The sequence below is a fragment of the Peromyscus leucopus genome, chromosome 4 (assembly GCF_004664715.2).
Source record: "Peromyscus leucopus breed LL Stock chromosome 4, UCI_PerLeu_2.1, whole genome shotgun sequence".
Taxonomy (NCBI): domain Eukaryota; kingdom Metazoa; phylum Chordata; class Mammalia; order Rodentia; family Cricetidae; genus Peromyscus; species Peromyscus leucopus.
This window is the reverse complement of record NC_051066.1, coordinates 102779296-102792513: the sequence shown is the minus strand read 5'-3', so window position 1 is coordinate 102792513 and position 13218 is coordinate 102779296. Positions and strand designations below refer to the sequence as shown.

At 38.5% G+C, this 13218-nt stretch overlaps 1 protein-coding gene across 1 annotated transcript in view; it reads right to left on the bottom strand.

The window, feature by feature from the left end:
• Usp8 (ubiquitin specific peptidase 8) overlaps positions 1-13218 on the bottom strand; it is a 53489-nt gene that overhangs the window by 37040 nt on the left and 3231 nt on the right. The window contains exons 2-4 of the mRNA XM_028892682.2: positions 8680-8848; positions 6259-6403; positions 849-934 (exon numbers count right to left, since the gene is read on the bottom strand). Coding sequence (XP_028748515.1) covers positions 849-934; positions 6259-6403; positions 8680-8783 — 335 coding nt within the window. The 5' untranslated portion in view covers positions 8784-8848. The remainder of the gene's footprint in view (positions 1-848; positions 935-6258; positions 6404-8679; positions 8849-13218) is intronic.

Sequence of the window (13218 nt, the reverse complement as noted above, 5' to 3'; positions counted from 1 at the left end):
TCATCTTTCCAGGTCAGCATACTGATTTTAATTCTAATTTAAAACTGTATTTCTGTATATGCATGTCTGTCACATGTATGCAAGTACCTGTGCAGGCCAAAGAGGACATCGGATCCCCTGGAGCTGGAGTTAACTTGCTGGTTGCAAGTTATCCGATGTGGGTACTGGAAACCAAACTCAAGTTCTCTAAAAGAGCAGAAAGTGCTCTAACTGCTGAGCTATCTCTATAGCCCTAATTCTTTTTAAGAATATTTTATTTGCATTGGTGTGAGGGTGTGAGATCCCCTGAAACTGGAGTTACAGACAGTTGTGAGCTGCCATGTGGGTGCTAAGAATTGAACCTGGGTCCTCTAGAAGAGCAGTCAGTGCTCTTAGCCCTACAGTCTTAATTTGTAATCATTTCATAAACTGGTAAGGCAGTCATGGTAAATACTGGAATTATATTGTTTTCAAGCATATGTAACATTTGCAACTATGGGGAGATTAAAACTAAGAGTAAATACTTCATTTCTATATGATTATATCTAATAACAGTTTCTAGTACATCATGTAGTATATGAAGAATTAAAATTCCCCTTTTATTGTCAAAAAATTTACAAATACCATAACATATGAAAAAATGGACATGATTTCTAATGTAAAACATCAGTGCTATCTTAATAACCTAAAATTTTCATGAAGAATATTAATAGTAGCACATCAATATGGACAATACAGCAAATGATTTTCAGTTCATATATTTCTAGGAAATTGGGTATTATAGGTATGGTTAGATATAAATGAACAAACCTAAATAGTATTATCTTCTAATATGCATTCTTTCACAGAATTTATAGTAATATCTGTACCTCAGTTTAAGGCTCTCGGAGAGTCTTTCAGCTTCTTCAACAGCTTTTTTGATGTTTGCAGGTCCAAGTATTGAATGATAGTAATCCTAAAAGTATATGAAAACCATCCCACACTGTTAGTACGGGGCATGGCTACAGCACTGTTATTATATAAAACACTAAAATCATGGTGCCATAGAAAAGGAAGTTTACATGAAAACGGAAGTATTTGTTTTAAACTTCTAACCTATTTAAATGTACAATTATTGACCAACTGTCTCAAAAGTATCCCTGTATATCATCAGTATGCAAAAAACCCACTATGTAATACATTTAAGTTATTTATAAGAAGCCATTAAGTGTAAACACTATTCTTATTGCTTATAAATAAATGCTGAGGAGTTTGTGAGGACAAAGCAGGCTTTCTTCTTACTGATCTGCAACACACTAAGTTCCTTTTCTCCAGTCTCAAAGGAGTAAAGCAGATTCTGCAAAGATGCAAAGAGTGGAATTTATTTATTTATTATTTGCCAGAACAGGGGCTCAGTATGTATTCTAGGCTGACTTAGAATTTAGGGTCCTCATCCTCAACTCCAAATAGATAAGAGTATGGGGGTGTTCCTCTCTGAGAGGCCATGTTTCCTTGTATTAAACAAAGATATTTTTGCTTCTATCTGTATTTGTAATAGTTACATGCAACTAGAATCAGGTTACTTGACACCTAAAACAAGTTTTATACTTGAGGGAATTATTAATTTCTAAAATCAAGTAATAGAAAATAATAGTATAATCTAACTCAAAAAAATAAAGGTTTGATGTGGAAGTTACTAACAAGCATAATGAAGTTTGTTTGTTTTTATAAATAACTACTTCAAAAGGTTACTCACTGTGGTCAGTGAAATTATCCAACCAAGGTTTTTTGGATCTAATTCACTACTGCCACGGTGACCTTGTAAACAGAACCTATTACAATAATAAAAACGTGGCGTGTGTGTGTGTGTGTGTGTGTGTGTGTGTGTGTGTGTGTGTGTGTGTATAAGGTAGTAAGAAGGACTATAAAGATAAAAGGACTCATCTTCAGCAATGAGAAGAGGTCAAGAGTGGCAATGGCAAAGAAAATCCATTGTAACAGTTATCACATATCTATGCATCTATTTAAAACAAAAGAAATCATACTTCGATTGTTTACTTTCTAATGCCTAACTATGTCAGAAAAGCCCTTTACCAAGTAATACCAATAAAAGTGTAGTTTATTCAAAATTGCACCAACTGAACTACAAGTACAATGTTTTTTTAAAAGTATAATGCAATCATCACTGCAAAGTTCTTACAAAAGTAAAACACAAAGTAAAAACAAAAATGGTCTCATTAGTTTTAATTTCATGAACTCAATTAGAAAGCTAGTCTGACAGCCTGCTTTATCTTACTTAAATGCTTTTTAAAAAATGCTGTGTTTAGGCATGTCTATCACAAACTATGAGGCAACAGTCCTCTACTATTAGTGGGGTTCCCAAGAGGCACAGTTATCAGCATAGATATTGTTGATAACATGACAAGTGGCAGTATGGGGAGCTAACACCTGATTTCTATCAACTAAAGACTCTTCACAGGTTCATCAGTACAACTTTCCTATTCCTCTCAGATTTCCTACATCAAAAGGTTAGCCAGTGGAGACCTGACAGTGCACACCTTTAACCCCAGCACTCCCGAGGCAGAAGCCAGTCAATCTGAGTTTGGGCTATATAGTGAGACCCTGTCAAAAAAAAGGGGGGAGGGGGAGGGTACAACCACTGTGGAAATCAGTATGGCGGTTTCTCAGAAAATTAGGAATCGAACTACCTCAAGACCCAGCTATCCCACTCTTGGGCATATACCCAAGGAATGCTGATTTATACCATAAATATACATGCTCAGCTATGTTCATAGCAGCACTATTTGTAATAGCCAGAACCTGGAAACAACCTAGATGCCCATCAACAGAAGAATGGATGAAAAAAATGTGGTACATATACACAATGGAGTACTACTCAGCAGAGAAAAACAATGAAAGCATGAAATTTGCAGGCAAATGGATGGAACTAGAAAAAATCATCCTGAGTGAGGTAACCCAAACCCAGAAAGACAGTTATGGTATGTACTCACTAATAGGTGGATTCTAGATAAAAAATAAAGAACAATCAGACCACAACCCATAGAACCATAGAGGCTATATATATAGCATGGAGGTCCCTAGGACGACTGTGGCATATAATAAATTTCAGTTTTACTCAATTGAAAAAAATAGCCAAATGAATGGAAACACATGAACTATGAACCAAAGGCTGAGGGGCCCCCAGCTGGATCAGGCCCTCTGAATAGGTGAGACAGTTGATTGGCTTGATCAGTTTGGGAGGCAACTAGGCAGTGGGACCAAGTCCTGTGCTCATTGCATGAGTTGGCTGTTTGAAACCTGGAACTTATGCAGGGACACTTGGCTCAGTCTGGGAGGAAGGGACTGGACCTCCCTGGACTGAGTCTACCAGGTTGATTGCAGTCCTCGGGGGAGGACTTGTCCTGGAGGAGGTGGGAATGGAGGGTAGGCTGGGGGTAAGGGGAGGGGGTGAGAGGGGGGAGAATAGGGGAACCCATGGCTGATATGTAGAACTGAATGTTATTGTAAAATAATATATATATATATATATGAAAAATTAAAAAAAAATAATAAAAAAAGCGGGGAGGGGGAGGGTAGTGTGGTGCTGACCAATAATTGTTAGAGGTTTATCAGCAACGCTGATAATTTTTAAATGTAACTGAAGATTTTTAAAACAACTCTAGTTTCTTGAGAATTTACTATGCCAGTATTTACTCCTCTTCCTTCTCAGATGACCCTGAAAGCAATGTCCAGAATTAAGCACATTTCAGTTATATCACTGTGCCCTCTCTACTACATTAACAACTTTTATTTACAACTTAAACACTTTGCAATATAAAATAAGAAGGAAAACACGTAATTCTGAAGGTTCAGTTACATATTCTGTCCCTACCCAATTTAAGTAATTGTAACTATAAAATATCTAGGTACTTCACATACTTGAAGTACACTAGGAAGGTTAGAGTCAGTGAACTAGAACAAAAACAGTTCTAAGACAGGGAAGACGAGCAAGCAAACAAGGAACCAAGCAACTGTAATATCCCAACTAACAGCCTGGGTTAGTCGACCCTTCACAGTAGCTTCCTAACCTGACCTTCACAAACTCAGTGACACTGGAAACAGAAAGAGCTCTTGTCAATCAAAATTACTTCAAACCTATTCAAAGAGGAGGAGCAGACAGTCAAAAAAGGTAATTGCAACCTTGCCAGAGGGAAAAGCACTACTAAGTTTTAAGAGTAAAACAAAAATCAAACATACACAAAATCAGTTCAAAAACAGACAAACATCAGACAGTGGCCCCCAAAGCTAAGCAATCCTCCAGCTTTCCAAGCATTTACTTTAGGAAGCAGATGGGAGGGTGGGAGCAGGGGTTTTACACATCACTGCAGACAGAAGTGGAAGGCAGAACAACTTGTGGGAATCAATTCTCTTCCACCCTGTGGGTCCAAGGAATTGAATCAGGTCCTGGGGCTTTTCAGCAAGCCATCTCACCAGCCAGCCCACTTTAAAGGCAATTTCACATGAACAATTTTAAGAGTGTTTGAATTCAGACATGCTTCTGGCTTCTTAATCTGCAGATAAGTAAGCCTATAAATATTAAAAGATGTTTTCTACCATGGCAGGACTAATTTGGCCATTTATGGACAGACAGATGAGTCCCTAAGTGCAAGGGGACACTGCTCTAAAAGCCAGTAACATTAGCATAACTTTGCTGATCGAGGACATGTCCTACTATCATTAGCTTAACCATTAAAGGCCTCCCTCTTTACTAAGAAAAGAAATGTTATCAGTCACAGTACTCTGGGGAGAAAGAAAGGACTTCAAATAAAATTTGTTCCTTTTGTAAGTCAACTTCTCCACTACAGAACAAAGTAAAATACTATAAAGTATCAAGTGCTAACAGAGTGTGCCACTGTAACCTCTAAAATAAAGTATTAATTTTGAAATGGTTGGACATGATGGTGCACCATTGAAATTGCAGTGCCTTGGAGATGAGGCAGGGGATTGTAAGCTCTAGGCCAGCATGGCTACGAGACCCTGTCTCAGGCAGAGGACGTTCCTCTGTGGGTGAGAATTCTCTAGGCAGGACTTTGCTATTTCTATGTGATAACAAGGTCGTTTCTATGGTGGGAGCACTACTACAACATTCTCCCTCCCCTGTAACACCACCTATCTATTATTTTGCCTGTTTCTAGGACAACTGAAATGCAACCATCTCTTCTCTGCACACAAATCCTAGTTGTCAGTTTCTCTGTCTGTACCATGACTGCCCTCCCTTTCTACTCATGACTTCAGCCAAGTGAAAGACTAGTACCTGCTAAACAGATAAAGAACTAAAAAAGAAAAGAAAGCACGAACATAAGGAGACACTGAAGTCTTGCTCTTAATTCTAAAGCCATATCTAATACGGCCCCAGTGTCAGTCAAATAAAAAGACTGGTATAAAATAAATAATTAAACATTTGACCTGAAAGCACTACTGAAAACATATTCTTACTTATTTTTATTTTCATTTATGTGTGTGTTATATGAGTGTATGCTATATATGTGCAGGTGCCCAAGAGGACAGAACAGGGCACTGGATATCCCAGAGCTCAAGTTAGCAGCATTTGGAAGTCATCTGAAATGCGGAACCAAACCAGTCTTCTGTACAACGCACTCTTTTTTTTTTTTGGCCTCGAACTCACAGAGATCCGCCTGTCTCTGCCTCCCGAGTGCTGGGATTAAAGACGTGCGCCACCACCGCCCGGCTTGTACAACACACTCTTAATCGCTGAGCCATGTCTCCAGTCCCCGTTTTATTTACTGATATAGGATCTCACTATGTTGTCCAAGCTGGCCTGGAACTCTTGGGCTCACATGAGACCACAGGCCTGAGCCACTGCACTCAGTTACTATTTTTCTTATTCAGTGCATGAATTAAACTCAATCCTTCCATTTGATCTAGCAATAATTTATTACAATAAAAAGCAGACAATCAGCTTATATACTGCTATGTACACATATTGATTCAAGCCAAATGTATGCATGCACATACTTGCAAATAATGAAACTATGTTTTTGCTTTGCTTTTCCCAGCCACACGGGGGTTTAAAATTGTCAAGGTATCATGTGATCTAAATCCACTGTTATGTTGGAGATAGAGCTGCTGCTTAGCATTGCCAGGCCCAGAGTTTGATTGCCAGCACCAGGAGAGAGGTGAGGGGGAACAAAAGTGGATTTCATAGTTAGTTAAAACTTTTAGAGGATATCAGTAGTTCTATAATGCAAAAATAACAAACAAAAATACAAAAAAAGGTACCTGCTGTTGCTTGAAGTCAGGTCTTTTTTTGATAAGATTATAAACGGCCACATATTTCATATAAAGCACATAGGCCCTTTCCTCATCACGATCTAGTCTGCACTCTTCTGCTGCCTTGAAGATCTTCTGAGCACTGTGTACATAACTTTAAAATTGAAAGAAAAGGTAAAATACTTGCTACTGGGGGGAAATACACATCATATACAAACTCTGCAGATGACCACAATAAGATCAATTTCACGATTTAGGTTGTATTACTTCATACAATTACAATGTATACCTTCGCTCTGGAATGAGGCTAGTCTTAAGAGATAAACCATAGACAGCTAGACAGGAATGACCAACTTAGGTCTAACCTTTATGACGTTCCTGCCCTTAGTAGTTGAAAAAGTTTAAAGGTGGATTGTAAAAAGAGTTAAACAAAACTACTTTCCTTATTACATTTACCAATTTAGCTCAAAAAGTAAGACAATCTTTCTCCATGTCCCTTCTAAAAGGTATTTTTTAAAAGCTATTCTGTTACTGGTAATATTAGGAAATAATGGTGTACTCTCGGATTTTCTCTTTACTTTTAATTACGTTTTCACCACTCAACTGTCAGCACTGATGTTTTGTTTTCCTCCCATTTTTCATTTATTTCCTTGATAAAATGACTCATTAAAATGCTTCTGTGCCCAGAGACCAGGGGCCTTGAACTAGACGAATGATTCTTTTCGATAAATGCCTGCATGTAAAGATATATGAATAAAGGGGTTTACTGTGTGACTCACTATGTCACACTGCAGCTTCCATAGATTTTCCCCTTCTTCCTTTTCTCCCCCTCTTTTTCTCTTAATTTTTACTTTGTCTTATTTTAGGGTGGGGCAGGAGATGGGTGGGATTAGGAGGCATGATGTGAAGGACACAAATAAATAAAATGCCCCTGTGCCTACACAGATCTTTTTAGCTTTGTTCATTTGGGATCATGTGTCCTATTTATTCCCAATCAGAGAATACCTATTGCTACCCCGTGATCTCTAAGATCTACTTTTCCTAAGTCTGGGGAATGTGGTAGCTACACCTACCTTTCTTTCTTTTTTTTATAATTTTTTTATTTTATTTGCATTAGTGCTTTTGCCTGCATGTATGTCTATGTGAAGGTGTCAGATTTTGGAGTTACAGACAGTTGTCAGCTGCCATTGCTGGGAATTGAACCCAGGTCCTCTGGAAGAGCAGTCAGTGCTCTTAACCATTGAGCCATCTCTCCAGCCCCCTACCTTTCTTTCTAAAACTTTATTTCCATCTAAATAATAATATAATTGCTTATTAATCTCTAAATCACTTTTGCTGGACAAAATAAATTTGAACAAAAAGTTCTCTTACTGTTCTCTGTTCCTTAACTACTAGGGTTAACAATTTTAAGGACAACCTATTTTTACCAAATTTATATTTTCAGCAAGTACCAGAATCAGTTGATCACTTGACCATGAAAGTTTGGACACTCTCTTGGAAAGGCACATTTTCTACCTGTGCCTTAGATGGCAAGTATACCCAGAGAAATAAAATCACATAAAATAAATCAAGTTAAAGATTGTATCAAATTGACACAAACTTACAGAATACTAATGTTTCTATCTTAGGAATTTTGTTATTGTGATGAAACACCATGACCAAACAATTCAAGAAGGAAAGAGTTTGTCTGGCTTACACATTCCTAGTCAGAGTCCATGGAGGGAAGCCAAGGCAGGAACTCAAACCCGTGGAGAACCTGGAGGAGGGGCTGGTGCAGGGACATGGAGGGGTGCTGCTCACAGACTTGGCTCGCTCAGCCTGCTTTCTTATAGAACCCAGGACACCAGCTCAGGGGTGTCCTACCTTCAGTACACTGGGCCTCTCCCATAAATTAGTAATTAAGAAAATGGCCTACAGGCATGCCTTCCTACAGCCTAATCTTGTGTAGGCTTTTTTTTCCCCCACTTAGGGCCCGTCCTCTTCAGATGACCTTAGCTTGTCTCAAGCTGCCACAAAACCAGCCAGGACAACTAGACAAAAAAGCAGTTACAGCCCCTCTTTTAATCAGAGAAAGACTATACCAGCATCTTAACTTACACGTGTCCTACACAAGAGTAAAGGTAATCTTTAATTAAAAGTTAGACTATTTTATGAGAAGAAAATGGTTTGTGGTAAAATGGCTTTAACAGAACTCTCATATACTTTAAACTTATCATCTAGTATCCATACTGGCCAGGAAGCAGGTAATTTACATTTGAGCAATCAGACATTTACTCTGCTAAGACAAAGTTAAGAACATCTCTGGGGCTATTTTACTCTTGTGATCACATTATGTTTCCAATCAGCTCTAAGTTGGTTATACATTAAATCCAAATAATAAAGAAATGAAGTAAAAGGAATGATTTAATCAAACTAGCAAAGAGCACACACTTCTTGGTGCTGGTTTTCTCAGGTTTAACTTCTGTCTTCTTATTGAGGTCTTTTAGTGAAGAACTGAGGTAGAGTTCTTTAGGAACTGAAGCTACAGCAGGCATGATGACTGATGCTTGATTTCGTACTTCAACAATGGATGGTCTGGTTCATGAAAAGTACTTCTTTCCTAAAACAAAACCAACAATTCCACTAATTATCCTCATTAGCAAAAAAAAAAAAAAAAAAGTGTTAAAAAATGAAACTCCTTGATGAGGGATGTAGTTCAGTGGCCAAGTGACTGCCTGGCATGCATAAACACACACACACACACACACACACACACACACACACACACACACACACGCGCCTTTAATCCCAGCTCTCAGGAGGCAGAGCCAGGCGGATCTCTGTGAGTTGAGGCCAGCCTGGCCTACAGAATGAGATCCAGGACAGGCACCAAAACAACACAGAGAAACCCTGTCTCAAAAAAAAGAAAGAAAGAAAAGTTGTAGGTAGAGCCAGGTTTATATGGAGCTGAGAATAAAAAATAACACATTTCTGCTAAAAAATACTCCTACACTTGGGTTTCCTCTGAAAGAGTTTTTGATGTTGTGTGACATTCTTTGATTCCTGGTATGCTCTGTCAAATTCTGACCAGAAGAAAAAAAAATTGAATGAAAGCATGAACAATGGCAGGGTATGTACAATTAAATTGTGTGCCTGACTATTCGCAGATACCTAGAGACGGAGCAGATCGAAGCACCCAGGCAGAGGGTCTCGGTAAGATCCCAAGTGTCACATGAAAACATTGGTGACCCAAATAACTTTCTATGTGGTCTTCTGTCATGCACAACTAACTACAATTTGAATTAAAAGCAACTTTAATTTTTTCCATCACTTCTCTCTGCTCTCTAAATGATTCTATCAATTCAATACATGAATGGGGGCAGGGCAGCAGCTAGAGAGCCGGCTCGGAAGCTAGGACCGCTCTTCTAGAAGACCAGCATTCAATTCCAGCACCCACATGGTGGCTCACAACCATCTGTAACTCCAATTCCAGGGTTTCCAACACCCAAGTGGTGTATGGCTATCCAAGCAGGCAAAATAGCCATACACATAAAATTTAAATTTTCTTTTTTTCTTTTTCTTCAAGACGGGACTTCTTTGTGTAACCTTGGCTATCCTGGAACTTTGTGGATTAGGCTGGCCTTGAACTCAGAGGTCTGCCTGCCTCTGCCTCCCGAGTGCTGGGATTAAAGGATTAAAGGTGTGCCCTACCACTGCCTGGCTAAAGAAAAAAAAAATTATAGGGTTAAGTTATAACTTAAGAGAATGGCCTTAGTTCACTTACATGAAACTCCAAGCATTCCAATTTTTCTTTGACTCTAGTCATTCCTGTATTCAACACTAATTCTTTAGGCTTACCCCTTCCAATTCTGTGTTAGTACTACATTCCTAGTCACCAAACCATTTCTCTAAAAAATCACCTTTTTACCATTTTCAGTTTTCTCTATCTATACTTGTCCATGCATCCATAAAGACATGTTGAACTAAACAGTAATCGGTAACTTGAGATGTATGCAATAGAAACAATGATCTTGCATTTAAACACTTTGTACATTTTACCTCCTATTTTGAAGCCTGCGTATAAAGATATAATAATGAGAAGTCTCTGGCCATGTCATCACTTCTAAATAGGTCAACTAACATTGGATGTGTCCTTCTACTGAGGTGTCAATTCATTAACAATTCACCATCAAACCAACTAAGAACATCCATTACATAAAGGATATGACAGGAATCTCTTGGATTTCCTCACTCTCCCAGACAGCATCACTATTCTAGTATCGACGTAAATCACAGGCAGATTTACCTTGCAAATGCAGGCTCTGTACTGAAAGATAAGTGTTAAAGGCGACATAAGACCTAGTAACTGCTCCCTAACGATAAACACTTTAGTTCAAAAACAGAAGGTGTCAGATCCCTTGGAAGTGGAGTTACAGATACTGTGACCTGCCATGTGGGTGCTGAGAATCAAACCTGGGTCATCTGGAAAAGCAGCCAGTACTCTTAATTACTGACCTGTCTCTTCAGCCCCTAAAACTTGGATCTTTAAAAGAATGTGCAAATCATATCAGATTATAGATAATTTAAAACAGTAAGTCACTGGCCATTTTAAAGTTAAATTTAAACACTCATAGATATCCTACTGTATAAATGTCATGCTTTTAGAAGCTGAAGGATTAAAATAGGATATTTCCACACAAGGCTTAAAAGACTAAATATGAAACAAAACTGTAAATAGTGGGAAAAAATAGTAGATGGAGTTACAAATAAAAAACTTTAAGGAGGAAAGGAAAGCTATCAGCACACCTCTAGGAATGAGCTGCCAGAGAGAACGTACAAGGAACCACGGGCCAGTGAAGTCACAAAAACAGTCTCACACTGATCACAAAAGGCCATGAAAGGCACATAAGTATTTACCTTGTTTTCTAAAGGTAATGACAGAGTCACAGCAGGGTTCTGAAGGAAGTTGTGTAGTCCCAACAAACAAGAGCACAAAGATGGGCTTTAAGACCCAAGAGAGAAGGATGACGTTAGAACTGGGGCAACAGAAATGGACTAGAAGTATACACAAGCAACATGGCAAAGACAATGACAAGACTTGACAAATGGTCAGACACAGCATGGGATGAGGTCACTAAAGTCCTCAGCAATGGCCTTGTGGACAAATGAGAATATACATACACTTATATGTTACCCCCTCCTCACTTGAGACAGATTCTTGCTATGAAGCCAAGGCTGGCAGTGAACATACAACCCAGTAAAATTATGCCATAATTAAAAAAAAAAAAAAAGGATTGTAAACAAAGTAGCCGATGTGGTGCTTACCTGAAATCCCAGCATCTCTGAAGCTGAGACAGGAAAACTGAGAATTCAAGCCAGCCTAAGCTAGAGAGCAAGGCAATGTCTCAAAACAAAACAAGAACTTGATGGCTCACATGACAGAAGTACTTCCCCAAATGCAGTTCAAAACCAGTACCGGTTGGGAACTACTTCTCTCTAGCCTGTAACAAAATAAGCTTGTGAAGAATGTAAACCAATTAATCATACTGACTTTTATAGTAATCAGACTTCCACTCTAAGGCAAGCTTTTACATCCTAAGGAAAACAGAAGACTAGGCAGGGCCACATAATGCAGCCATGTCTCACAACTGAAGATAAGGTGGAACCTTCAATGATTCAGACTCTGAACAGCACTGTTCTACAGGACATAGAGAACAGGGATCTAGTCTAACATCAATATGTCTAATAATGTGTCTAATATCAATTGTTCCACTATATAGAAAAGACTGGTCATTAGCAAGACTCAAGGAAAGGAAAATCCAGTTCAGCTAGAAAGAGAAAAAGCTTTGGCCAGCCCACAGTGTCTTTTTCAATGTTGGGCCCCTTCCTCTTTCAGGGGCCAACTTAAGTTTCCCTGATGGTTCCAGTTCTTAGAGTTTATTTCTTAGTCTGAGTCCTACAATGCTTGTTATTTATACTGCTCATTCAGTACAGTTTTTGGCCCAAATAACAATTTGGTTGAAATGATGAGAGCTGAGGTGAGAAAGGAAACATTCAGAAGAGAAGCACTATAGAGACATAAAGTGAGAAATTACCATGGGAAAACAATGAAAAATAGTAAGGCAAACTATAGAATCCCTAAACAACAATCTCTGGAACAAGAGTCCACTGATAATATGTTGTATCCTAATATCGACCTTAATAACCCTCAGTCAACACTTAATAGCTGCAAGTTAACGGTACGCTAGTTAAGGAAATATAGTTACAGAATGGAGGATCTGTGAAGCCATCCAGAAGTGTTTACATTTGACTTAGCAATCAGCAAAGTCAATATTACCCCAGAATGGCCAAAACTGGTATATACTAGATGGATTTGAAAGAGACAGGAATAAAGGAATAATATTATGGGAAAGAATGATTAGGAAGCGACCACAGGGAAGAACAAATTAGGCACACTGCTTCGGTGAGTCAATGATTAAAACTGAGTATTTTCACTTGTTTACATTACCTCATTTTCCTTCTGTAAAATGGGAAGAACACTAAGGTTATTAACTAAATAACAATAAAAAGCATTCAAAATGAACATTGCACTGTGGTGCATGCCTACTTAGGAGGCTTAAGCTAGAGGGTGGTTGAGTTCAAGGCTACGTCAGGCTCATAAAAAGATCACGTCTCAAAAACAACCCAACAAGCAAACCAACAACAAAAATGTAGGGAAAAAAACAAAAACCAAACAAACTGTAGTTTAAAAACTGATCATTATGAAAAGCACTTTTCAACCTTTGCATACTCACATTTTAGACCAGACTAAACTTTGTTGTGGGAGGCTGCTCTACACAGTGTAGGACAGACATTTGGCAGCATCTCTAGGCCCTGCCCACAAGTTGCTAATAACATTCATCTTTCTTTCTCTAGCCCTGCTAAACAAAATGCTCTAGACATTGCTCAGTGTTCTAGTAAGGAAACTGCTTCCAAATAAGAACTGCCAAC